This window comes from Vidua macroura, chromosome 12 (assembly GCF_024509145.1).
Source record: "Vidua macroura isolate BioBank_ID:100142 chromosome 12, ASM2450914v1, whole genome shotgun sequence".
NCBI lineage: Eukaryota > Metazoa > Chordata > Aves > Passeriformes > Viduidae > Vidua > Vidua macroura.
In genome coordinates, this window is record NC_071582.1 from 1886659 (window position 1) to 1914126 (window position 27468).

General features: G+C 56.6%; 1 protein-coding gene across 2 annotated transcripts in view; it reads right to left on the reverse strand.

Annotated features, from left to right (window-relative positions):
* LINGO1 (leucine rich repeat and Ig domain containing 1) overlaps nt 1–27468 on the reverse strand; it is a 63781-nt gene that overhangs the window by 11590 nt on the left and 24723 nt on the right. The window contains exon 1 of one of the 2 annotated variants that reach the window (XM_053987986.1): nt 4404–4581. The exons of the other annotated variant lie outside the window; for it this stretch is intronic. Within the exon in view, the coding sequence (XP_053843961.1) occupies nt 4404–4409 (6 nt within the window). The 5' untranslated portion in view covers nt 4410–4581. Of the gene's footprint in view, nt 1–4403; nt 4582–27468 lie in introns of those variants that run through there. 2 annotated transcript variants of the gene reach the window in all.

The following is a 27468-nucleotide window of genomic DNA, read 5'->3' on the forward strand; positions in this document are numbered from 1 at the left end:
CAGCTCACCCAAGGACTGTCCCCACCTCAGGACAATGACCACAGCCCTGAGACAAAGGACACGAGTGCTTCAGTGAGGAAAGCCCTTGGCCTCTGCCAGGACACTCTGCCTGTGGAGCCCAGGAGAGGAATGCTCCTTGTACACGTCCATTGCAGGATGCTGAGGCACTGACCAGCACTGACACATGAATGCAATGATGGAAAAAGCCATGCAGGATGGTTAAACAGAATCATGTCTGTGCTTCACCATGAGAATGAGCAAACAAAGCCAAGCTCCCCAGCCCCTGTGACATGGACCTGCTGCCCTGCCTGATCCTTACTCAAGTAGGAGATGCTGTCTGGATGGGGTACGGACCTGGGAGGGGCAAGGGATGGTGGCCAAGATGTTGGTGAGGCCAGAGGGAGGACTGAGCCACTGGTGGGGCTCATGGCAGGGCTCCCCCAACACAGCCATGCTGCTCCAATACACTCCATGCATCCCAAGCAGGTCCAGAGAGGTCCCCTTGGGCTTTCCTGATTGCTGAAGGGTGGGAATCACCCAGGATTCACCCCAGCACAATGGCTGAGGTCTCTGCTCAAGGCTGGGCGCTCCCCTCACTGTCCCTCCTTCCCGAGCCAGACTGGTGTGACCTCCTGTCCCCAGGGGTGGAGAGAGCCACACCCTCCCTGCCTGGGCTGAAGGGGAGATGATGATGTCACTCTCGGTGACATTTATCAGCATTTGTTCAATTGCCCGGGTCAAGCTGACAATTAACGCTGCTCAGACACGACACCTCTGTGCGACCCAGCTTTGTCCTGGTGACAAGGGGACAGAGGCCACACCGTGCTGCTGACAGTGCCTGGGGAAGCACTGGGAAGGGGGGAACTCTGGCTGGTGTTTGTCCCCTTCCCCAGATAAGCCCCATCCCCAGACAGCCCTCTCCCCCTCTGTATCACACATGCCCTGGCACTGCCCAACAGGCAGCAGGTTCAAACAGCCACCAGCACCGGCTGTGAGTAAGGCACGTCCCCAGGCATGGTCACAGGCTGCTGGGACACACAGCAGAGGCACAGAGATCTCTCTCTCCCCACAGTCATTCCCTGCCAAAAGCTCCCATTTTTACTCTCCCAGATGGAAAGAAAGTGGAAAAATTGACTAAGAAGAAAATTGAGGTCATGGCCTTCCGTTTCTTTCTCCCTTTGTTTTTCTTGGGTTGTTTGATTTGAGTTAAGCATTTGGAGCCCTTTTCTCTCTCATCCCAGCCTTCCCTGCTACCTGAAAAGCTCTTCTGGCTCTTTTCCCACCAAAAGCCATTTCTGCTCATGGTAGGATGAACTGCTTGAGGCTCAGCAGAGAACAAAGGAGAGCTGCTGACTCAGTGCACTGGGTGTGTTGGAGAGACCAACCACCCACCCTGGCCAAGTTGTGAGTTTTATTTTCCACCCAAAAGTTCACAGAAATATGCCCATTGCCAACTCTGCCTCCAAGGACAGGGTCCCACCAAATAGCAACACCCAGTGGTCATCCAATGTACCTCATTGAGCCCCAACAGGTTGTGTTGTGTTTTATAATTCAACAACTGTAATTACACTATAATAGTGGTGTTATTATAAAGTGATTTATCAACCTCTGAATTCAAGCCTCAAGTTAGAGGATTTTATACTTGTCACTTACATGGAGCAGCACTAACTTCAGCAGTGCTACTGTGGCTACGTGAAGGAGGACACTAAAGAAAACAAGAAGTCCTTCAGTGATGCTGTTAACCTTCCAGGAAACAGTGGTAATTAGAGGTATCACACAGTAATTACATTACAGGTGTAGAGTAACTGCAGCACAGTACACTGTTACAGTGGTACAGCCATTTGTTGAGTAATTAATCCGTCCACAAGAAGGCCTGGAAAACCTGATGCTTCCCCAAGAGTTGTAAAAGCAGCTCCACTGTCTCCTCCAGTCACCTCCTGCCCACTCCATGAGACCCAGCGAGAGCTGGGGCTGCCTGAGCACTGGAGCAGTCAGGTGCTATGGGGAAAACCCTCTGTGGGAAGATGTGGAGGCTTTAGCCCAGGGGCACGTTTCCCTCATGGCCTTGCTCATCATGAGAGCTCCAGAGGCCCCCTCTCATCCACAGCATTCGGCAGCCGCGCCAACGGGATCCAGGAAGGAGCAAGAAGCAGCAGGTGAGAAGGCACAGCCAACCCAGGCACGTCCTCCTACCGTGCCCCAGCCCACCCTGCTGGATGGGCAGAGGGCTGGGTGGGGCTTTGGCACCGGGAGAGGGAGCTGGCCCTGCTCCTGGCACCTGGCACAGGCACGGCTGCTCTGGCCATCTGACCTGCAAGAGGTCCAGGACAGGGACACAGCCAGGGGAACGGACAGGGAAGTAACAGGGGGAAGAAATTTTGGGCAGTGATGCTGGCTGGGATACCTGGTGTTGGGGTGGGAAAGGGCTGGGATAGGTGCTGTGGGGTGGGGACAGGCTGGGATAGCAGCTGTGAGGTGCAAATGGGCTGGGGCAGCTGCCTTTGGGTGGGGATGGGCTGGGATAGGGGCTGGGATAGCTGCCTTTGGGTGGGGATGGGCTGGGATAGGGGCTGGGATAGCTGCCTTTGGGTGGGGATGGGCTGGGATAGGGGCTGGGATAGCTGCCTTTGGGTGGGGATGGGCTGGGATAGGGGCTGGGATAGCTGCCTTTGGGTGGGGATGGGCTGGGCAGTCCTGTGCAGCCCCCGTGGTGGAGGAGATGGCCGGAGGCACGGCCACACTGCTGCTCCACAGCCGCCTCCAGCACGCGTGAAGGTCAGGTCAGGGCTGCTGCAAGGTGCAGAGCAGTGAGGAGAGGGTTATGGCTGGCAGGAGGGCTGGGATGGGGCAGTGGAAGGGGTATCATTGCAGAGCCACAGCCGGGCTCTGGGAGATGGTGCAGAGGAAGGGGAGAAGGAGGGAGATCCATAGAGTGGGGCTCTTCCTGGGAATGCCTGAACTTCTCCCCGCGAGTCGAGACCCCGGAGAGCAGCAGGGCTGTCCCACTGATCCCCTGCTGCCGGCCAGCGGCGGCAGTCGCTTGCTGGGAAAGGCGTTTGCTGGCAAGGAGCGCGGATGGCGACTGCTGGGGCGGCAGCTGGGGCAGGGACAGGCAGGGAGAGGCGACGCCAGCCAGCCCGAGCAGACCCGATCCCACCAGAGCCCACGCTCGCCCGCTGTCCCTCCCTCCTCGTGCAAATCCCTTTCGCGGTACCAGCGCTCCCAGTCCTTCTCGGAGGTGGCATCTCCAGCACCTGGATCGAGTCGTGCCTCTACCCATCACTCGGGCTATTTATACATCCAAGGCGCAAGGTGAAAAATCCAATAACCTACACACAGTAACAGAGAGCAACAAGCACCGGCACCGCCCGGGAGGGCTCCCAGAGCCCTTCTGCCAAGCGGGCTCCTGGGCATCCTCGCAATCCCCACTGCCCTCTGGAGCTCCTTTAACATTAACCACTTCTTTTTTCTGCCAGACACAAACCGAGGGCAGAGCCAGCACCGGCAGCCTGACCCTGGCCCAGCTTCTCCAGTTCTCTGGGTCGGCTCCTGGCTCCGGGGTGTGGAGCTGAGCAGGGGGACCCTTCAGAGCCCCCCGAGCCCTCCCGGAGCCTGAGGAATCACCCCACTCGGCATTAGCTCCCCATGTCCCCGACTCACCTATCTCCAAGCTGGGGGTTGGTGACAGAGAGGTGAACCCCTGCCCTGAAAAATACCCCTTCCCCATGACTCCTGCCTCCAGTCTCAGGGCTGGAGAGCTGTCCCTGCCCGTCTTTAACCCTTAATGCCTCTGCTTTGGGGATGGGCAGAGGAACAATTCCTCCTCTTGAGTTAACCCTTGCTGGGCAGGAGATGGGCACAGCCAGCTTGAGGCTGATCCCTGCTCCCCTGCCAGTCCCGGAGGGTAGCGCTGTCCAGACTATCCGTTCCCTACCTGAACAAGGCATCTGCTCCAGGCCGGCCAATTCACCCGGGAACTACGAGGAGAGGAGGACGATACTCCCCATCAGGACACGGCCTCAGTCCCGCCGAGCCCCAGCTCCCCCGCTGGGACCCCGGCCCCGAATCCCGACCCCGCCTGGTTCGTAGCTCCCGCAGGGGCTGCGCCGAGGCTGCGGGAACGGTGCGGGGAGGAGATGGGCAGAGGGGAGCGCCCGGGCAGAGCGGGGCGAGGAGGCGGCAGCATCCGCACCGGTGGGGCTGGAGGGCGGCAGCCCCCGGAGCACACTGCGCCCCCGCACCCCCCGGGGCACGCACCAAGTTCCCAGCCCCGCGCCTTCCGCACCGGCGCGGGACCGGCCCCGAGGCAGCGCCGTCCCGGGGCCACGGAGCCCCCCACGCCGCTCCCCGCCCCGCCGGTCCCGCCAGCCCCGTGCCCCGCTCCGGTCCCCCGTCCCGCTTACCCGCATCTCATCCTCGCCGGCGATCTCCTTCGGTCAGAAATGGCATCTCCCCCGGCCCCCCCGCCAAACCTCCACCTGCAGTAGCGCAGCTCCCCCTCTCCGCAGCGACAGCACACGGAGCGGCGGCGGCGCTCCCGGGGCCGGGCCGCCCCCCAGTCCCGCGCCCGGGGGAGGGAGGGCCGGGCCGGGCCGGGCTGGGCACGGGGCCCCGCCGGGGCCGCCCTAGGGCCGCGCGGCCGGCGGCTCCCTGCCCTCCGCGCCCGGGCGGCCGGCGGCGCTTCGGGGCGGCGGCATCGCCCCCGCGGGCGGGCGGGCGGCTGGCTCAGCCCGGGCTCCGCACGCCCGCTCCGCCGGCCGGGTCTGCCGCGGCGGGGCCGGGCCGGGTGCCGCCGGCCCCCGCCTCCCCTCCGGGAGGAGCCGCCGGCGGGTGCGGGGCGGTGCGCGGAGCGGCGAGCACGGCAGCGGCGGCCGCGGCCGGTCCCTCCTCCCGCCGCCGCCCCCGCTCCGCGCGGGGGGTGCGGGTCCCCGGGGCTGCGGGGCGGGGGGAGCGGAGATGGCTCCCCCGCCAACCGGGGCCGCTCGATGGATGGGGGCGCTCGCAGCCCCCGCCCCGCCGCCGCCGGTGCAGCCTCGCTGCCCGCAGAGGACGGACCGGCGGAGCTCTGCCCGTCACCGTCGCGTCGGTGCCCAGCCCTCCCCGCGTCCGCCGGGGGACGGTGCCGGGCTACCCTGAGGATTCCGGAGGGTCCGTCCTACAGCAGCTACCTCAGCACTGCGCTTTGCTCCTCTTTACACTGTCCCCGTACCCCGGCACGTAAGAGGGAAAGGGCTGCAAGCGGTGAGGGGACGCCTCCGAGGACAGGTCTGGGACCTGGTGATCCCAAAGCCCCCTCGGAGGGTCCGGCGCATGCTGAGCTGATGGCCTTTCATTCAGGACTAAGCACACGACTTCCCGAGCACTGCCCACCGTTTCCCCCCTTCCATAATGGACACTCTTTATTCAGCAGCGTTAGATTTGCCCAGCGCTGGCTCTCGCAGCTGAGGCTGATTTCTCCAGCAGTAATGGACACAAACTTCCCTTGTAACGTGCGCTTTCTCTCCCTGCTTCCTCTGGGCTGGGCTCTCCTGGGGTGCTTCCTGCTCTGCCCTGCTTCTACCCAGCTGTCCCTGGCTGCCGGCCAAGGCGGACCCAAGGCAGGGGCGCTCTGCAGTAGCACGGGCTGGGGCCACGAGTCTCTTCACTGGGTCCCATGAGCCTTCCCTTGAACGGCTCTTTGAGCAAGTGAGAGGTCTGTGCTGGCGCCAGGCCTCTCCTGTGCGATGGCCTCCCCCAGCCTGCCATGGAGCACAGGAGAGGCCATCCCAAGCTCGTGTCCCTGCAGTGGGCTACGAGCAAGCCCCGGGAAGCTCGAGCCCCTCCTGGCACTCAGGCAGAGGCTGCTGCCTCCCCGGAGCCCCGTTATCCTCCTGCTTGGCACAGGCGAGCTTCTGAGCAGAGGAGGAATAAACAAAGGGTGGGCACGGTGAACTCGGCAGCTGAGGGCTGAATCACTCCAGCTCTCTGCTCCGGCTCCTGCCCACTGCTCGGCTCCCACAGGCACAGACCCCGGCTCGGCTGGGAGAGTGGGTACCTGTCAGGTGTGTATCCCTGCGTGGGCTTGGGCACAGCATCCTCGTGGCAAGAAACACAGTGGGGTGACAACGTGTGTGTTCGTGCACGAGCTCCCCTCCTGCCACCAAGGAAACTCAGCCTGGCTGTTCTCAGTGGTCCTCAGACCTTTACTCAGTGCGGATCGATGCCTCTTATTGTTATGGCTATGGCAGCAATGCCATCGATGTTAATAGCACTTCACAAACACAGACAAAGCCGGCAATCTGAATGCGGCCAGAAAAAAAACAGAGGACAAAAGACAGGCTAAGAGCTCTGAATGCCGTTTCTAATGCTTCCGTCCCTCCTCTCCCCGTTAAAGCCCCACTAAGGCGCAGGGCACCGCGTATTCAGCAGTAACACTCGGGAATAATTCCTGGAATTGCTGGTGTGTGAGGGGGGAAATTTCACCTCAGCCCTTCCACAAAGACACGGCAAGTACGCCATGCACGCAGCACTGGTGGCGTGTGAGAGTGATGCTATGCACTGCCTGGAAGCAGGGGGCCTTCCAAGACCGTCTTTCCCACCTCGGCTCCGACGGCCATCCCCGCCCTGGGAGCGAGCGAGCGGCAGAGGACGGGGCACTGGGTGTGCAGGAGCAGGGATGAGCTTTTGGGCTGAGATGGCATCCGTGTACACCTCTGCTACAGAACAAACCCTGCCTTCTGTGTACCCTCAGCGTGTGATTCCCTTCCCTGGAAGTGTCCAAAGCCAGCTCAGATGGCTTAGGCTCTGGCCTAAGTGGAAGGTGTCCCTGCTCCTGGTAGGAGTTTGGAACTAGAGGATCTTTGAGACCTCTTCCAATGCAAACCATTCTATGGCTCCATGATTTTGGAACTGGGTGAAGGGACCAGGGCCAGCAGGGCAGGTGAGGGCAGCACAAGTGCCCCAGGAATGGCAGTGGGACACAGCCCTGGTTTGCTTTGACTGCTACATTGTGCATTTTGGCCAGCAGTGGGGAGAGGCAATGGGAAAGATGGAGAGTGCGGAGAGAAAAAAACATCACCCAAGAGCTGCTCTGTCAGCTGGAGCCCCAAGGCCCTTCCTTGCCCACAGTGCCAGAGTGTAAGAGCAGCCAGCGCAACCAACCTGCCCAAGGAGCAGCAGTGCCGTTTGGGTTTTTCTCTCTTTAACCCTCAGCCCACCTCATGGGCAACAACCTCTCACCCCAACAGCCCCAAGGACACATCGGACAAAGGCAGATCCTGGCAGCAGTGAACCCTGCTGGTCTCTGCCGGAGGAACTGCATTGGCCCCTGCTTGGAAGCCCCAAAGGCTCCAATGTTTCTGTATTTATTGACCCGTCATGACTGGTGAGCTTGCTGTTAATGTCCCTGAGGTGCTGTAGCATGGGTGACAGTGTGCTGGGGACAGCCAGAAGCAAAGAACCAAGCCTCACTGGAAGTACCATCCCCTCCCGTCCCCACTAACAGCCTGTAGCCACGTGCAGCTGACAGCTTTGCAGATAACATGCCTTTTTTCCCTCTCCTATCACCTCTACTGGCCTCCCCCATGTCGTAGAGACCAACTCCAGCTGTTTTGGGTCAACCTCCTTTTTGCAGCATGGAGTGACCCACAGTGCCCCAGCCCTCCAGGTGCCACTCTCCTGTGCTGACCTGCGTGCAGCCCCTGGACGCTGCAGAGCAGCTCGGCTCACACGCCCTCGCTGAACACGTTCCTCTTTAAAACCTGCAGGGAATGGCAAGAACATTTGGGTGTCCATCTGCGGGGGCTCGTCCCTCAGACAGATGCTCCAGCTCTTTGCCACTGCCATCCTGGGATGATAACGGGCTGTGGCAGATGGTTCCCTTCTGCTGGCATGAGGCAGGAGTTTATCCCTGCTCTCAGCTCCCTCCCAGAGAGGCAGCACCTGCACACTGCTGAGGGACCTGGGCAGTGGGAACAGACCTGTCCCTCAGGGGAGAGACTCGGGACGTGCTCTCTCCTTTGGTTTCCGTGCACGTGTCCAGGAATGCCGCAATAGGTCTAGAAAGGGCCGAGCTGGCAGAGGGGAGGTGGATTTTAATTACTCCCATTATTATTATCATTCCTTTTCTTTCGGATTTTCACACTTTTGTCGTAACAAGCTGAGCTGAGAAAATACATGCAAATGCCAGGCAGAGATAAGATGTACCACACCTTGAAGTTCTGCCAGCGCTGGCTCTGGGAACGCCAGATCGGCTGTCTGCCCCTCCAGCCTCCTCCCTCTGGCAGCAGGAACGGGGGAGGGTCTGTCCCTGCTCTGCCCCTGCACATCCGGAGAGGAGGGTACCTCACGCGTCCCCTGGGCTCGACCAGCGACCAGCTCCTTGATCCTGCCTAGTCCTAACCAGTCCCTGGAGAAGGCACCATAAACTCCTGGCTGCTTGGGACAGGGAGGAAAGGTCACCCTGATGTCTTGTGCGTGCCTTGCACGTCACATGGACACAGACCTCCCCTGCCCTCCTCAGCACTGCCCTGCTGGCAGCTGGACCTGTTCCTGGGGAGCCCTGGTTCCTGAGGAACCCTTGTTCCTGAGGATGGCTGCTCCACCGGGCCCCTGCAGATGCAGTCAGGGAGAAATGTGCTCCCAGATCACGTTCTCCCTTGGAGGTGGTGACATTTCTGGGTGTGTGGGGGGCGTGGGATGAAGAGGCAAGGCAGGATATTCCTGCTCCCCCGTCCCCACGGCCATCTGGATGTGTGCTGATGCCTCCTCACAGCAGGCTGAGTCAGTCCAGTGGCTTCTCATTATCAGCTGGAAGGAATCCAAATTCCGCATTGTATGGCTGCTCCTCAGTGAAACTGAGGATCCTTATCAAGTATTATCCTAATGCTTTCTCTCCATACTGTCTTGTACTGCTCCCTGCTCTGGTCAGCTTATTGATTTGGAGCAGAACGATCCAAAAATTCTTTGACCCCAGCCATTCACTTGGGACAGCAGTGGCAGGAGCCACAGAATGTCCCCCTAGACATGGGCTGGGGCTGTGAGGCCGTGGAGGGGATCCCTCCACTGTCCCCGCCACAGCCTCCCTTGCTGGATGCTGCAGGTGCGTGGCTGGACTCATCTCCAGCTCTCTGTCCAACTGAAAGCGAGGTGAGAGGTAGCAGATGCTTTGCTCATGCCTTGCACATCACGAATCATGACATGACCTCCATGAAGCTCTGGAGAACAGGGATAAGGAAGAGAAAAAAGCCTTTCTGTAGGTTCCCCCAGCAAGTGCTACTGAAGATTGGGTAAGCTGCTGATACACAGGGTCTGCCTCAGCCCAGCTCATCCACGTCTCTGTCAGGGCACTGTCACCACCCCGACCCATCTGAATTCTGGGTGTGGAAATTAGACCTTTCTATGCAACATTCTGGAATGGAGAGAGGCCACATGTCCTCATGTCAGCCTGAGTCAAGCACTGATAGCTTGACTGAGCTGTCAAGCAGCCCTAACACGTGGCATGAAGGGCTGAGGGAAAAGGCTCCATTAAGTTCTTAAGCCCATTGACACATATATAGAAGGTATTAATAATATCAAGCACCTCAGTGCCTATTGTTGCCCACGTTCAGGAGATGAAAGATAATTTCTGGGACAAGGAATTTATGACAGTGACAGCTTTTAACAGCTTGGTGTAAGAATAGGAGCCGCACAACAGGACAAAGAGCAATGATTAAAGAATTTGGCACAAAGGAGAGAGGGCTTGGAGAGAGCTGCGAGTATGGAGGACAGGAGAGTCCTGTCAATTGCCCATACTGAAAAAGCAAAGGCTGTCCTGGGCATGGAGGATGTGGGAGGTGATGTGGGTGCCATTCCGCTGGGGCTGACTCACAAATACTTGGCAACTAAGAGAAAGGGGTCAGGGCGCCTGAAGGGGATGAAATGGGCTCCTCATCTTAATGCTTAAAAGAAGTTTGGCCCCTGCCTGGTTGGCAGGCCAAGGTGGGCATGGCTCAGCCGGGGCTGCAGCCACACCTGGCGTGGGGGAGCAGGGGGGAGCTGGGCTGCCCTGCTGGGCACAGGCCAGGGAGCAAACACGTCAGTCAGGGAAGGGAGAGTCTGGCAGGGGCGGGGTACAGAGGGAGCTCTGCTCCCTGAAGGCCAGAGCTGGAGAAGCAGCAGTGGCAGACCCAGCACCAGGACACTCTCAGGGTGTAATTATTACTTTGCACACATACGTGCTCCCCTAATGTACACTGCACATGTAAACAGCCTCCTAGTGACATTTGCATGCCCAATTACATCTGCATATAATTGATTTGCATGCACAGTTGGAGGGCATTTAAAACACTGGAGCCTGCTTTGCACTTTCCCACGGCCACCTCCCCGGAGCCACGCGGAGGAAAAGCCCCTCATGCTGGGGCCAAACCCCATCCCAGCCCCACAGGGCTGGCAGCGTTTGTGTCCCCCCCTGCGGGGTGTGCCTGGTGCCGAGTGGGATGGGCTCAGAGCCATGGCCCTTCCTGCATCTCCATCATCTGCAGCGACCCCAAAGGCAGCCCCAAACCCAGCCGCAGCGCCTGCTGTTTGCTCAGCTCCTGTTATAAGTGACTGGCAGCATTCCAAAAAGGATTAAAAGCAGGGAGTGAGAAACATAAAAGCTCATGTAATTACGTGCAAAAAAACCCCTTAATAATTTATAGAGGGAGAGGGTAAATATCTTCGTGTGTTATTCAAGTGTAGCTCATTGTCCCGTCTGGCTAATACCCAGCGTACACGCATCACAGGCTTTATCCGGGAGGCTGTTTTGCCTTTAATACCTTTCATAAATTATTGAATTTATAAAGAGGAAAGCAGGTGTCATGTCACTCCTATAAACAGCTCGTTAGTTAAAGCTAACGAAGTTGGGGAGCAACAGTTTCCTCCTGGCTTGTCTGCCTCCCACCTCGCTGTCTGTGCTGTCACCTGTGATGCCACAAAGACCCTGAGCTGGGGCAGGGGACTGGTATTTGCCTAAAAAAATCTGGCAGCTGATAGATGGCCTGTGGCAGCCCTACCCTCTGGCATTCTGAGGCTTTCTGGCTTGTGTGCTCGTGGAGGTGTGAGGATGCAGGTATGGAGAGGATCCTTTTTTCCATTCCCAGCTTGCCTGCTGCAGCATCACCACTTCCATGTCACCCATGGTCTTCTGGGTGCAGCAATGGACCATCAGCTCCTGGGGGCTCCTGAGGATGCTCTGCGCACTGCTCCTGGCAGGAGGGCCACATGAGGGTGAACTCTGAGGGCAGGACAGGACAGGAGGCAGAGATCTCTAAGGCAGGAGGGCTGAGCACAGACCTGTCTCACTCCAAAACCCACGCCTGTCCCATTTCCAGCAGCCCAGGGCCAGGACGAGCAGCCCAAGAGTCGCTCCTGAGCGCAGGGGATGTGTTTTCAGGCTGGCTGGGGGAAGCACAGCATCTCCCTGGTTTCTGCTGAACGAGGCAGGGTGTTAGAAGGCCGCCTCTAAAAACAGCAGAGGTGTGACTGAGTCAGCAGCACGTGTCTGTGCGAGGGAGTCAGTCCAAGCTCAGGAAAACCGGTGTGCCAGCATGGCCACGCAGCCCCCGGGCAGCCGGGCCCCCCCAGGCTGTGCCCCCCATCCCTGCGCTGGCAGGACGGAGCTGCTCAGGGAGCAGCTGCTTCGGAGGCTCTGCTTTTGCTTTCGCACCCAGGAGAGAGTCACCAAACCCCCACACGCAGCCTCTCCAAATAGAATACATATGCATTAAAGAACAGCCACGGAAAGGGGAGCCATCAGAAGTATTTTAGACAGTTTCGAGCGAGTGCCAGATCTGGATGAATAAGCTGAACGCAAAGGACCCACGCGGAAAACGCTGCCGGCAGCGCCGGCATCACGACGGGCACAGCACGGAGATGGGGACGCACGGAGCAGCCCAAGCTGTGACTGCCAGCAGTGAGGCACGTCCCAGCCTCATGATGAATGCTGGCCCCCGAAGAACACCCAGTAGGGCCTTGTGGGCATGAGGAGAGGGAACTCAAACTATTGATAATCAATTAACTCCTTCAATTACGGCAGCTTAATGAGGTAGCACCAAGTCAACTCTAATGAACATCAGTTTAACAGAGGCAGTTCCTCAGGCGCTGGTTTTTGACTCAATCTTTACAAGGTGGGGAACACTGCAAAAGTATCATGCAATTAACGTCACAAAATGAACACACGCTGCTCTCTGCAGAGCCCACGGCTCGTGGGGGGCTGTTGTAGCACGGGGTGTCCCTGACCCCTGGGGAGGTCCTGCCTGTGCCCAGCTGGACCCCAGCAGGGGGACACTGCTGGCAGCACGGAGCTCGTTTGTCCCGGCACTGAGCGCACGGTTCCTGGGGATGCTGCCGGATGCGTTAGCTGCTGTGAGATGAAGCGAATGTCAGCGGGCCCAGCTCTCCCCTAGAGGCAGCTGTGTTTTAGGGGTTTTTTGGTGACGACAGCATAAGTGACAAAACAAATGTCACTGCCCGCTGGCCCCAGTGCCTCCCTGGAAACCTGCCGGGTCCCATGTAGCACAGGGGGAGAAGGGGAGTGGAGGAGGGATGCAAAGCACCATCCCTAACACGTGCCTGGCACAGCCGCTGCATCACGGCTTGCAAGCAGGGCCTGGGGAAGCCCCTGCCCAGCAGGACACTGCTGAGCAGGAGCTGGGGTGGGGATGCCCAGGAAAGCCAGGATCCCAGAGGTGCCATCCCTTCGGAAGCACCTTGCCACACCGACTGTGCTGGGGAGGGATTTACATACTAAGGAGCCTTCAGCGGAGTAAAGACAACCTGACATCTATTTTGGGTCTCAAAGCTAAAGGCTGTATTTCAAATCCACTGATCAGGTGAGAATACAGCAAACCCATGCAGAGCAGAGCTGGGAAGGAGGGGGAGCCTCTGGCTCCTGGCAGCATTCCCCACTCCACAGCCAGGGCCCCATGGCAGTGGTCCCCAGCACCCCATCAGCACCCACCAAACTGGGCTTCCAGGGGAAGGGACCCCTGTTCTCGTGGGGGCTGAACCCCAAACTCCTGCTGCACTGCGTCCGTACAGAGGGGCCCTTTCAGCACCTAAACCTCCATGGGCAGGGACTGCCAGGACCACCCCTCACCCAAGGCTGTCCAGAGCTGAACTGAGCTGCTGGAGGGCCACTGGTGGCGCAGCCCCTCTCCCCACAGACAGAGCAGAGGGACAGGCCAGCTCCCCGAGCCCAGGTGTGTGGTGCTGGGGCTGCCTGTGCCTCTGGATGCCATGGCAGATGGAGGTGGATGTGGACTGCCTCTGCCTGCTGGGACCACACAGGGGCTTGGCCACAGCCTCCCTTCCCTGCTGATGGGCTTGGGAGCAGGCTGGGGGCACGGTGGATGGCTGGAAGGGCTCAAATGATAGCAGAGGCACAGGTCAAGTAATTCACTCACGTGGATGCATTTGTGAAAGCTTCTGGGTCTGAGCACCCTTCCCAGGGGTGCAATGTATGGGTAGGTGACCTTTGGTCCAGTTAGGGAGGGTAAAGGGAGAAGAAGACATTACTGCTCTCTCTGCCATTCCTGGGCAGAGCTGGGCCACACTTGTATGGGAAGAAGGACCCAGGAGACCCAAGATCACTGGAGCTGGCCAGGATGAGCCAGAAGGGAAGTGCAAGGCAGAGGACTGGACAGGGAAGGAGAGACATGAGTAGAGATACAGAGGGAAGGTAACAGCCCTGCATGCCTGGTAGACCCACACAAAAAACTGAATCTAGGCATCTCCAGTTCCCATGAGCAATTTACCTGAGAGCAGTGTAACCAGCAACAACCCCCAGCTCTTCCCAGTCTGACAGCACTGACTGCAGATGCCAGCCTTGGGGCTATCGGACCCCACAAGGATCTGCACAGATCCCCCTGGCCCTGTCCAGCCTCTGGATGAGCAGGGGGTGCTCGTCCCTTCCAGTCCTCCCAGTGCCCATTCACCCTGCAGTGTGGAGGGGACACAGGGCGCTGGCTGTGGCTGGTCTCCCCCAGACCACTTTGTCACCATTCCTAAGGGCCAGAAAAGCTGCTGAGAGTGTCTTGGGAGTGTGAAACGCTGAGGGAGACGGGTGCAGGCTGCTGCACTGAGGATGCTCACAGAGCTGCTTTAATGACACAGCCACACAGCTCCAGGCACCGGAGATTATTCTCATCTCTTTTCTTGTTTGGTCGACTTATTCAAAGACTATTAGTGGATTAACTAAAATTCTTATGATGCTGGAGCAGCATCTTGGCAGGGCTTTGTGGAGGTGGAAGGGGCAGTTTTCACGGGTAGCTCTCATGTTACCCTGGAGCAAGTCTGCAGCTGGGCGGGCTTGCCAGAGGAACAAGAAGAGGCTCAGAGTCCTGGCAGCAGCCACTCTCTTCTCCAAGCTGGCAGTGCTGTAGAGGAATTGTCTGGAGGGCAGCAGTGGCTGGCAAGCCCTGTGGTCCCTTCCTGCTCTCTCATGTTTGTCTTGCAGCTTCTGGGCTCCATTTCACAGGGAGGGCTCGGGGACACAGGGGAGTGAGCCCAGGGATGGGGGAAGTCTCTCCACACCTTCTGTTGCTACATCCTCCTTCCCACAGGCAACCCCCACTGGGGCTGTTGCTCTTACAGCTCTGCTTCCTTGTCCAGAAGGTCCCGGGGCCGTGCCCTGGCATCCCCACAGCCCACAGACAAACGACCTCACAGCATCCCTTGTTTTCTCAGGCTGCCTCAGCGCGTGTGGCAGAGTCTTCCCCCTTCCCACCCCCTCCTCATCAACTGGCAAAGCCCCAGCGGTTTCCCCCAGAGAGCGCGCGGTGAGACACAGCATGAAACAACTGCACATAATTAGAGGATTGAATGGGGTATGGGAGCAGAGCAGGGAGCTTGCAACATCCATAAATAGCTCGTCTTGCCGAGCTGCTTAACTCCTTGCTTGTTCTCGCCAAAGTGCAGACCCCAAAGGGATGGTGCCTGTGCATGAATAGGGGTGGAAAGTTCAGAAGTGTATTTTTAAACCATTCAAGCCGTACTCGAGCTGAGTGATACGTTATTGTCTCTGTGTGTCACTTGAAATGTCTTATGAATGCAAGAAATAAAAAAAAAAAAAAAAGCCACCATTTTGCCTCTCTACACTCCCACCCCTCTGTTTCTACCCAAATAATGTCAGGCTAGAGCTGACAGGCGAAAGGAAAGCACCACAGGCTAAGGCTGCTTAAAAGCAGCCTGAAGAGCTCCTGCCTGGAAGGAAGAGCCCCGGCTGGCGGGGCCGGCGGGCAGTGGCACTGGCGGCAGGCGCAGGCACCCGTGGACAGCAGTGTGCCAGAGCCTGCCAGGAAAATACTGGGGACAGCAGTGTGCCAGAGCCTGCCAGGAAAATACTGGGGTCCCCAAAGAGTGCCCAGCAAGGACAGCAGGGCTGTGTGCCCAGCAGCAGGCAGACAGGCTGGATATCAGGAAAAAGTTCTTCAGCCAGAGGGTGGCTGGCCACTGGTACAGGCTCCCCAGGGAAGTGGTCACAGCACCAAGCCTGACAGAGTTCAGGAAGTGTTTGGACAACGCTCTCGGGCATCTGGTGTGACTCTTGGGGATGGTCCTGTGCAGGGCCAGGAGCTGGACTCAGTGATCCTCGTGGGTCCCTCTCAACTCAGCACATTGTGTGATTCTCTGACTGTGGGTCAACTAGTCTTGACTATTGTCCCATAAGAACAAGGGACCTACCCCTGCTACCCCAGCCGGGGTCAGTGTAGGATGGCATCACCTCACTTCTGCCCATCCTGAGCTCTGAGGCCCCTCTGGGTTGCTGGCACTTTGTGACAGTCCTCAGTTCCTGGGGCTGGCAGCCAGCTTCAATCTGTGGTTGGAGACAGAGATCCCAAAGAGCCTGACAAACAGCTGGAGCCATGTTGAGATACAGTAGGACCCAGGGAAAACAAACCAGAAACTCACTGGGAAATCATTTTTCTCCTAAATGGGGCAGATATAATTAAGCAGCACGGGCTTTATGAATGATACCAGCTCTGCCTTGAAACACATCATTACCTCTCTCTGTTAGAGCAGGGTTTTTAAATACATATTTCCTCTTCCAGTGCTAGAGGAGAAGGCTCTGTGGCTGGGATACTGGGATATTTGCTAATCACCTCTCATTTCACCTAGTGGCAGGGAACTGCCAAGCTCTGGCTTTCCTGTGCACACACCTCTGCTCCAAATCACTGCTGGCCGCTCTCCCCTTCCTCTCCTCTCTGCCACCATGGATACCAGAGGGAAGGATGGTGCTGAACCTGCATCCTCCAGGCCCAGAGGGTTTGAGCCTCCCTGTGCCAAACCTGCCTGGGATCCCAGTGCCAGAGGTCACCCCAAACCCCTCTACCCAAGCTATGTGAGCCCCTCCCCATATTGTTTTCCTTGTTTTACAGAACCTGGGGCTCAAGGGGATGAGATATCTCACTGGCTGTTGACCCAAGCTGCTTCCACCGATTTGGCACCCTCTGTGCCCAGCAGGGTCTGGGTGTTCTCCTCAGCTTGGTACAATTTGGGCCTTTCTGTTCCCAAATGAGTCCCCCAGCCTATGCCACGTCTGCCATGAGTGCTCACTGCAATGGATTAGAGAGACCCGAGCAAGAACGAAGGGCTTTTGTAGTAGAAATTGAAAGTTGATGGAGTGTGTCATGGGAAAATGACAACAACCTACTGTACCTCGAAAGACAATTATTTTTCCCTCATTGGAAGTGATTGAATTTTTCCATCAGTGACACCACCACCGTCGGCGACACCAACAGCTCTCTTATGGAAAGGCTCTTCCCCAGCTGCACACCTGAATTTTCTTACACCTGGCTGCTCCTCCCTTACCTGCTCTGTTTCCTGGGCTTTGGCAGGACATGCTCAGGTCACAGCCAGTACAGAGACCATCCTCAGCTGGGTGTGCTCTCCCTCCCCCTCCTCGCACTCCTGCAGACCCTTGCTTCCCTCAGCTCTGCTCCTCTGGACTTATTCTGACTATTCTGTGATTCTGTGAATATGCCAGGGCTGGAAATCACACAATTAAGTCATGTTGCTTCACTGTGTCCAGCCATGGTAGCAGGACCTGCATCAAAGTACCGAGGCCGTGCTCGGTGTCTGATGTAGGTACTCATACTGGAAAAAGAAAGAGCTGGGAGACAGGGTGACCTTCCTAGAGATGGGGAAAAGGGTCAGGCAGCACCTCGATCTGCTGTGGGATTGGAGTGTTGGAAGCACCCTGGAGAGCCTGCTCTCCCTGCAGACGTGGAGCACCGTGTCCTGGACACTCGTGCTGGCCTGGGGACACCCTGCAGCCACATCTCACCCCAAGGTGAAAGGTAGAGCCAAAAGCCCCTTCTCTGAGTGATTTTGGCCCAGAATCTGGAGTGGCACAAGCCCCAAGGGCTTTGGGATAGGTTCCTGTGTGTGCCTGGGGCACAGCTGTGCTTTCCACAGGCTCCTTCCCATTCCCAAGGCGCTTCCCCCAGAACCCAGCCTGAGTTACTCCCTGCTGGCACAGGGCCAGCCTGGTCGATTAAGACACATGAACTAACGAAGGAGCCACGGTGAAGCACCGGGAGCCTGCTACATCCCACTGCACCCACCTGCACTGGGAGCTGGGCAAGGCTCCTCACAAGCCTCGTCCTCCTGCCAGCACAGACCAAACCCTGAAAGCCTGGGCGCGCAGGAGGGTGCCACCACCCCACACACCGCCTGGGGGAACCACAGCCATGCTGGGCAGGGTGACAGTCACAGGGGAAGGATCAGGAGGGCAGTGGCAGGTCGGGATGAGCGGCGAGGTGGCACAGGCAGGACGTCACCCCGGCCGCTCCGTGGGTGCCGCGCGAGCCGGGGCCGAGGAACGCGCAGGCTCCAGCGGCGCTCGGAGCCCATCTGCTGTGTGGGCTGGGAGCACATATGTTAGATACACACACATCTACGTGTGCCTGCGTATATATATACACAGACATACATGAGGGAGACTATTATAGATACACATTTACATATGCAGTCAACAGCAGCAATTACTGCGGGATTTTGAAGACAGCAGAATCAGCCCCAGATATCAGAACATGCCTGTCTTTATCCCTGCCCTCTCAGGCTGGTGAATGCCACGTGCCAGAGCCCCAGCTGGGCAGGGTGCTGGGGGGAAGCAGGGCTGCCCATCTCCCACACCTGCACTCTGTCCCAGGAAGGAGCAAAGCATCTCCCCCGGCCATGCACAAATCCTACAGCGCGGCAGGGATCCAGGGGGATACACCTGCCCAAACACAGCCTGCATCCATGGACAAGCTGGATGAACTGCTGTATTGCTAATGGAGAGAAAAGGCCTCTCAGGGGCAGGATTAATCTCATTCTAAGGTGGCTGCCTGAGAAAGGTCAGATGAATTTTGCCTGGACGTGCCTTTTTTCTCCCTGCTGACTATAAATGTCATCCAGCCAGTGGGCTCCAAGGCAGGTACCCACAGAGAGGCCACATGCAGACAAGTAACAGTGATTCAAGTCCATAGTTGCTGCCCTGGATCAACCCTGGTGCTGCACGGATCCAGAGGCAGGACAGAGAGACAAACCCAGCTCGGGATTTGAGACCCTGAGATTTCTCCCAGGCACACAGCTCAGCTGGTAAAAAGTTCATCTTGGTAAGTGAAACTTTTCCATTCATTGTCTGCTGTAGCCCCAAGCAGCATCACCCAGCTGTAAAGTACCTCAGAGTTGACTCAATGTCACATTTAAGTGCTGGAGGCATCAGAATTCAGGATGCTTCAGAAAGGTTATGTAAACCATTACATCAAATCCTGGGAGAGTTATTAAGGTGAGCGGCAGAGCATAGGAGAATGGGTGATTATCTCACAGCAGTGCTGTGGAACCACACCAGCAATGGCCAACAGAAGGATGTAACTCATTCTCCTTACAAGCCCAGTTTTGTTTTCCCCTAATGTGTCTTTAAAAAAAAAAAAAAAAAATCTGTCCACCAAAAAAATTCTCTGCTCTGGAATATAATTATTTGAGAGAGCCTCCAATGAAGCAGCTAAGGCACTGGGGAGATAAGAAGGTATGAAAAGGGGAAAGTTTCTAACTTTTATTGGACAAGTCTTCTATTCTCCCTCCCCATTTTAGAAATGTCGTATTTCAAATTCAGTGTGGTCTATTAACTCCAAATTTATTTTATTCATCTGAACTTGTGCCTTTGAGGGCTTGGGGGAGGCCTGCATGGTTAATTTTGGAGTTATTTGCTATGGACTCTTGAACCTCTCAGAAGTGTGTGGGCTCCCCAGGGAGGTTCTCCAGTCGGCAGAACTTGTCCTTAAGGACATGAAAGCATCTGCAGGGGCCTGCAATTTTTCAGAGTTTGGAATAGAGCCAGCCAGATTGAAAGACATTTAGAAATCTTCAGGATCAGCAAATGTATTTTGTAAAGCACAGAGCTGACCTGTTTGGGTTAAATAATGGTAAGAATTTTGTGGGGGCAACACAGCTGGGAATTGCAGGCCCATAGCAGCCAGCTGAAGGTTTAACATTAAGTCAGGAGTCATCACACTGAAAACCTGTGGTGCTGGTGGCATAGAGCAGCCAAGAAATGCTAATTATAACAATATCCCTGATGGACATCCTGCAGCATCCTGCCCAGAGTGCTCTCACACGGCAATGCTGCCTCCTCCTCCGAAAAGCCACAGAAACCACAGGGAGACAGCCAGAACTGTCTTGCAGAACTCCTAATCCCACAGGATTTATCCCACAGGATTTACACACCCCATCTCCATGCCAGCAGCCTGCATCCTCTGGGTGAGCCACTGGGATGTTGCTGAGTTGTGCCCTGTCACCAGGGTGAAACAAGGAGCAGATCCTGCGGCAGACTGATCCATCCCTAGCACACAGCCCCAGCCCCAAAGCTTTCACATCGGAGCCTGGGAATGCAGGGAAGCCCATACTGGAGTCTGCACACAGGAATGGGGACAGGCTGTGTGCTGGCAGGCACGGCAGTCCTGGCAGCATCTCCTGCACAGGACACATGGGCTCTGCCTTCCCAGCCCTCCAGGCAGAGGAAAATGAGGCATTGCTGAGTAACTGGGTGAATTCCTGGGCCAAACAGGCGGCGGGAGGAGCACGGGGTGCCACGATAAGGTTCAGCCCTAGGGCTGTGCTGCTGTCACCCCCTCTGGTGGGTTATGACTGCAGCACGTGCCACTGGCTTCCCTCCTCAGCGTGCTCAGCCGTGCATAGCCGGTGTCAGACACGGGGCAGTGACTCACAGCGGCTCTGGCAGCACACGGGCCGTGTCTGGGCTGAGCTGTGTGACAGTCCTGGAGAGCTGTGCCTTTCGACGCCACCGCAGTCCTCCTCAAATCCCGAAAATGCTGCTGCTGAATAACCCCTGGACGTCAGCTTGGCCCAGCCATGCCCATGGGGAGCTCTCTGGGGGCTGCTGGGGTCCCAGTCACGCTGTGAGAAGGTGCTGTTGGAAGCAGCTCACCCAAACCCTTGAAGAGGGACATCTTGTCCCCAGAGGTGGCAGGGGACCTGTGCCCATGGGACACATGAAGGAGCATCTAGGCTGCCATCAGCCTCAACCTGCTCTATGCACAAAAGGAGCCCTGACTCTTGGGCTACCAGCTGGCACCTTTCACTGATGCTAACATTCATTTAAGAAAAATTACAAATACCCCCAACATGGGCTAATTAGCTAATGACATTATTTTGGCCTGATGTGCCATATAATTAAACAACTAATAAACGGCAAGAGTCCTGTGTTGCTGAGGCTCCTGAGTCAATACCATGCTATTACCACAGTGTAATTGAGTTTACTGAGAACCTCAGCACAGACATCCCAGAGCCCATGCAGGAATGGTATTGAAACAGCCACCAGAGACCCACCTGCTGGATAAAGGAGAAAGACAAATCTTTTAATCTACAATACAGCCTGGAGTCACACACAGAGAAGACAAGTTTGTGCTTCACACTGTGGTAAATGCATTTGCTAGAGGAGGGTACATGCCTCCCAAGAGGGGCTGCCCTGTGCAAGAGCTGCTCTGGCAGCACAAGAGGCTTCCAGAGCTCCAGGGAGGGTGGGATGAAATGTGGTTTGTCCTCACTTCCACAGAAGTGAGGACTTCCAGGAGCTTATTTCTATTTCATTTTTCTCTATCAAAAAGGTGCCTCTTTGGATGGACTTCTGATGACAGAACCAAAGGTGCTCTGGGGCTACTGAGAGGTCTCAGAGGTGGATCAAAGCTTCCTCCTGCAGCCCTGACCTTTGTAGACCAAGTGCCCCAACCTGATACTCTGCTGCCAGGCTGCAAATGGGCCAGGAGCTGGATTTAGTGCTGCAAAACCCTCTTTGGGATTTTTTAGCACTAGCAGGGAAGAAGGAGAGGAGTGGGTTGGCAACCAAGCTCTCATTTGAGTCATGAAGCATCTACAGATGTCTCAGTATAATTTGCTGTCCCTGGGGCAGGGAGGGTGATTTTGAGGTGCTCAGAGGTGAGTTTGCTGTGTGGACATGTTGCCAGCAATGCACACATGACCTTTGTGCACACACGGCCCCGAGTCCAGGCTCCTCTCCCGCGTGCTCCCCTCCCCGCAGCCCTGCTGTCGAGCTCGTGTCCCCAGATGCACCCGTGCTCCAGCTCGCCCTCCTCTTGCTCCTCACCTCCCTTCCCTGGCAATACCAGGCAAGAGCTCCTTCCACTCCCGACCACTCTCAGGCAGGGCCTGGAAGCTCTGCACGGCAGCATCTGTCATCCGAAGGCAGAGGCACGGGGCTCTCTCCCCGTGCTGCTGTCAGCTCCCTGCACGGCAGCAGCGGGCAGAGCTGAGTCCTGCTGGCAGGCTGAGGGCTCGCTGGCCCCGCAGTGGCATCTCCTGGTGACAGTGCAACAGCAGGACAGGCCTCTGCAAGGGACGGATGCGGGGCTGCATAGCCAGGAGCCACGGCAGGGCTGGGGACCTGCACTCTTCACACGGGGTGAGACCGTGGCTGCAGCTCAGTAGGAGCAGCTGACATCCAGCACCTGCATCCCACACTGGATGAACTAAATGCAGCCCAGAGGAGCAGAAGCCTGGGCAGGCAGCCCCATACCAGGGGCTGCAGCCACAGCTGGTACAGCCTCAGCGCTCCTGGAGAGTTCCTGGGAGTGTGAGCAGGACTGACAGGCTGCAGCTGATGGGCTGGGTGGGCAGCACTGCTCTGAGCAGGGCCCTGGCTCTGCTGCCACCATGGACCTGCTCTGGCGGCTCATCCTCATCCCACAGAGCTCCTCAAGAAAAGAAGGCTAGAGACAGAGATGAGAGCCCAGAGGGACTACTCTCAGCCTATACTCCCAGCTCTTGCTTAGCACAAACTACACCATCCCCAGGGAAGTCTGCAGCAAATCCATAAGGGTTCCTCACTTCACCCGCTGCCAGTATTTAAAGCAGACAACCTCAGGAGCGAGGCTGGAAGCAGACAAAGCCTTGATCCTGGTGCACGAGGAGATCCCCAGGACAATGGGAGAGGGATGATGGCTGAGGGACGGTGAGCAACAGGGCTACATCAAAAGAGGGGCAAGACCTGAGCTTGCAGGAGGGCCGGGTGCCCAGCAGCACCGTGGCTGCAGGCAGCAATGCGACGGGTGCCAGGAGCAGAGGCTGGTAGAGCCGCCGGCAGCTCCGGGGAAGAGGTGGGTGTGCAAAGGCTCAGCGACGGCAGAGCTGCTGCTGACAGTGAGAGGCAGCTCCTGTCATGAGCGTGAGCCAGGCTCTGCCAACACAAACACCCAGACTGCTGAAAACAAGATGTGCGGCCACGCGTCTTGGCTGTCAATCAGCAGCGCGCAGGGAGCGCGCTGCGGCCGCGCCGGCTGACGCGGGGGAGGGCTCGTGCTTTCCCTGAAATGCCTCCATGGTGGTCGTGGGCAGCCCCACCGGGGCCAGGAGGCGACGACCGTGCCCGGGTGGCAGGAATGGTCTCCGTCCTCCTCACTGGCCAGGGAAATCCTCCCAGCTCCCGGGCTGCAGCTCGGCCGCTTTCCTCCCGTGCCACAGCTCGGGGAGGGACCGAGGAGGAATATTGAACGCCCGCTGCTGCTTTGGAGAGGTGCTTGTGTGGAGAGTGATTCCTGCAATCAAGAATTACTCACAGAGCACTCAAAAGCCGTGCCGAGGGCAGGCAGGGTGTACCTGCACAGACAGGAGCCCACCACCGTGGGCCACTGCCTGCCATTCCCAGTGGCTGCAGCACAGGACAGCCTTGTCCTGGCAGATCCTGCCCAGCTCAGGGCATCCAGGGCTGCTTCCTCACATGCTAGAGGAACACTGGGTGAATGGAGACCTCCCCCAGTGCTGGGCTGGACACCTGGTGTGACCCCAGGGACCCACCTGTACCAAACACCAGGAGTCCAGCTCATGGCAGGAGAAGACATCCAGACTCCAACCCGCTGGGATGGAGCCTGGGGAAAACAGGTGGAGAAGAGCAGGCAGTTTGCACACCAGTGCTGGCTGGAAGTCACCACTGGAAGTGCACCCATCACAGGGCAGCATTCAGACCCCTGAGGCACCACCAACCCCCCAAAACTGCCTGCCCATGGCTGAGCTCCAGTTCCTTCCCTCTGAGCCACAACCGCTCTGCTTTGCCATGAATGCAAAGTTTAAGCAGCCCCTTGTCTTCCCTTTTATCTTTCATTTCTATGCTGACATTTTGAAGGAAATTTGCTCTCCTCCTTGAAGCACGGAAATCCGTGTCCAAGAGTGCTCGGGCCCAAAAAGCTGGGAAGATAAACATATTTGGACGTGTGATTTCACAGTGGCTACGTTGATAGCTTTCAGAGGTCGGGTCCTGTCCATCAATTACCCGCAATGTGCATCCAGACGTGATATGGGAGAACAAAACCCGACTCATTAGAGGGGAAGAGAGGTGAGTGAACACCAAGACTGGTTAAAGAGAGCGGCTCATATCTCAAGGAGTAAAGGGAGAAACTTTTCTCCTGCTCTTTTTCCCCACTCCAACAGAAGGCTACAACATCTGGGAGACACAGCACAGCCTGTACAAGCCCACCATTGCCCCACAGAGCATTGCCACATGGCATCAGCGTGACACTGGCAGAGATGACTTTTGGGCATGAGATGTGGCATGGAACAGAATTTGCAGAAGAGACTTCGAAATGGAAACATTTAGAATGGGATTTTTAAAGATATTCAAGCCCCTCTCTCTCTTCCCTCTGGCCTGCAGGTACTTAGGAACGCTTTGCACATAAAGAATTATTTGTCTAATATATCACGTTAGAATGTGAGATGACATATCCAGGACAGACTTTTGTACAAAGCAGAGTTTTAAAAGCAGAATTTTAGCAGTCTCAGGCGGGACCAGGGCATATAAAGCATGCAGTAGGACGAGCGGTGATTTTTCTTTAGCCCGGGCAAGGATTTTTGTTTGAATTCTCTGTCCCTAGGAAAGACAATTATCACTGGCACCTCTGAGCCCAGTGCAGCCCCAGAGGGAGGTTGCAGAGAGCTGTGGTGGGTGACGGGGTGGTCCCCAGGGGTCACAGCAAGGTGGGGGGAACTGGTTGATAATTTCAACACTTTACAGATGGGAGCAACAGGCAGGGAGTGATGGAAGTTGGCTCTGGTCCTCCAAGCCCCTTGCCTCCCCTTTGGCTTCCAAGATTCAAGCACTAACTTGACAGTAGGATTAAACAAAAAGAATAATCACAGTCTCAGCTTCATCACTTTTCCCTGGGGATGTGACAGGTGATGCAGGATAGACCACCCTGTGCAAAAGGGCCCCACAGAGTGTGGGTGGGGCTGCTTGGCTTGGGACTTCCCAGGCAGGGGATGGACTCCAACCCCATCCCCCTCTGCCATGGGGGGAACCTTCCCTTCCCCTCTGTGCTTTGGCATCATCCCATCTGTGCCTTGGCATCCCAAACCTGGGGCCAACACGGCCTCACTGGACCCCCTTTGCAGGTCTCTCCTCCTGCCCTGCTCCCCCTTTCTCCTCTCCCACCAGTGCTTCTCAGGGTGTTATTTCCTTTCTAGCGTGCTAATCCCTCTCCTGAGTACAAACTGCTGCAGTCTTCAGAGGGATAGGGAAATATTTCTGTTCTACATACTCCACAGCTCCTCCTCTGCATGGAAACGGACACTATCATTATGGGGATTTCTCTTTTTAACATCTTGGCTGAGGAAACTCTTTGTCCTATTGAGCCTTTGCTAAGCAGAAATGAGGGAGAAGAGGTGCAAACCAGCCAGGCTCCTGCAGCGAATCTCTCCTTGCTGCCACTCCCCAGGGAGTCTCCACTGCTTTCAAGGTGGAATTCCATACTGGAGGTGGCATGTGACATGCCCTAAGGCCCCAGACCTTGTGTGGGGACAGTGTGGGCAGAGGACAGGAGCGTGCCCAGGGTGCTGTGGCAGGGCAGGGGGGCTCAGCTCCAGGAGCAGGTGGACTCCAGGGCCCTGCCATGCTCCCAGCTCCTCAGGGAGAGTTGGAGGCTGGGATCTTGCTTGCAGACCCTCGGTGCAAGGGGTCCTGACTGAATGGCACCTGGGGTTAAGACATTTCAAAGGCCAGTCCTGGTGGAGATAATGCTGCGTGAGGGTACACAGCACTACCCTTCCAGGTAAATGGGAAGACAATCCATATATATATATATATATATATGTATATATATTTATATATTTATATATGTAGAACTGGGCACTCAGACCACCACAAGCCCACAGCAGCCCTCCCCTCACACCAGCAGCTCCCCAGAGTGGGGGCAAAGGCTGCCCTGCTTTAACAACCATTGCACCAACCTAGATTAAAACTAATTCATCGGAAAATGGATCAGTTGGTTGAGGAGGAATTTAAATGAAGCAATCACACACATCCAGGCTCAAGGGCCCAGGGTTAGGCAGTGCTGAATGGTTTTGCCCTTTCTGGACCTGCGTGGATTACCCTGGCCAGTGTGGGGATGGATTCACTGGAAGAACACCGGGATCCCCACCTGGCAGGGAGCGTTTTGCAGGGATGGCAGTGCCTGCAGATAGGCAGGTGGCTGGTTTGAAGTTTTGAGCTTCTCAGGTAGAGGATCATATTACCCTGGAAATGGAGGATCAAATTATTCCATTATTCCCCAGGGAGGGGATTAAATTACCCTGGAATTAGAGGATTAAATTACTCACCAAGGGAGAGGATTGAATTACTTTGTGAGTTGTGGGATTAAAACACTCTGCAGGTGGCAAGCTCAAAATAGACCTTCACACAGAAGGTAGGATTAAATTATTCTATGGCTGGTCAGGGAAAAAAACCCCAAACCACCATACTCTGGAGGAAGCCATATTAAATTATTTCTGGAGATTAAATTGCTCCACAGGCTTGCTGGATCCCAGTGCTGTGGAGCAGACCATCTGCTTGGGAAGGTGTGTGGATACCCAAGCATGAAGAGCCATATGATGGGGTCCCGCTGGTGGTACCCAAGTGCTCCTGGCACCGCAGCACCCAGCGCCTGACAGTTTTGACTATATTTACTTGCACGTCAAGGTTGGGAGCCTGGCAGGGCTGGGCTCTGCTCCCCCGCACCATCCGGGAAATCCGGGGGGATCCCAGGTCAGCTGGGAGCACGAGGCAGACCTGGGGAATTGAGCCAAATCTTCACTTGGTTTCTTAAGGGAGGTTTTATCTTTCTTTTCCTTTTTGCATTGATGGCTGCCTTGAGCAATGGCACCACTGTGTATGTGGGGCAGCAGATCAAAGCCCTCCTTGCTACCAGCCAGGAGCAGCTCTCCTCCCCAAATTTCTCACTTCCAGCCATCCCCTCTGATCCGTGGGCTCAGCTCTCCACCTGGCATCTCCCACGGGAGCCGGTCAGCAGCGGCTGGAGCGTGCCGGCGCTGTCAGCCCTGACTCACTCTGCTGTGTCTCCTTCCCTGGTGCCTGTCACTGCCTGTTCCCACTGATGGTGACAAATTGGCATTTGAAACTCGTATTGGTATTTTTTTATGCTGATTTCTTTCTGAGGCTCCACTGCTGAGAGTTCGAGAGAGAGAAAGAGAATGAGCATTTTAGGATAATCTTAAAAGCAGAAAAATTATTACATGTCAAACACCGAATGGGGACTTTAAAAGGCTCCCAGGTGGGCTGCAGAATTAAATGTTTGGAGGCTTTTTTTTCCCCAGTGAGGTAAGAAATGGCAATGTCACCATAGCAACTGCAGGGCACATTCTGGGCAGCAGCTCAGGCATCGTCAGGAGCTGGGGCTACCCCAGCCCCTCTGCACAGCCTGTGGGGTGCAAGAGGTTGGGATGGCTCCAACCCTCACACACCTGAGCCCTGCAGCCAAGGTGTCTTGGGAGCCTGCAGGTTGATGGCATGAGATACACCGTGGTCAAAGGCTCCCAGAGACCCATGGGCTGGGGTCTGTGTTCCTGGTGAAGGACCCTCCTGATCACCTCAACCCCTCCTGGTTTCTCCATCCCACCTGCTCCAATCCCTTGCACCAGGGCTGGATGCTCCCTGCATCCATCTGGCTGGGTTCCTCCAGGGATGGA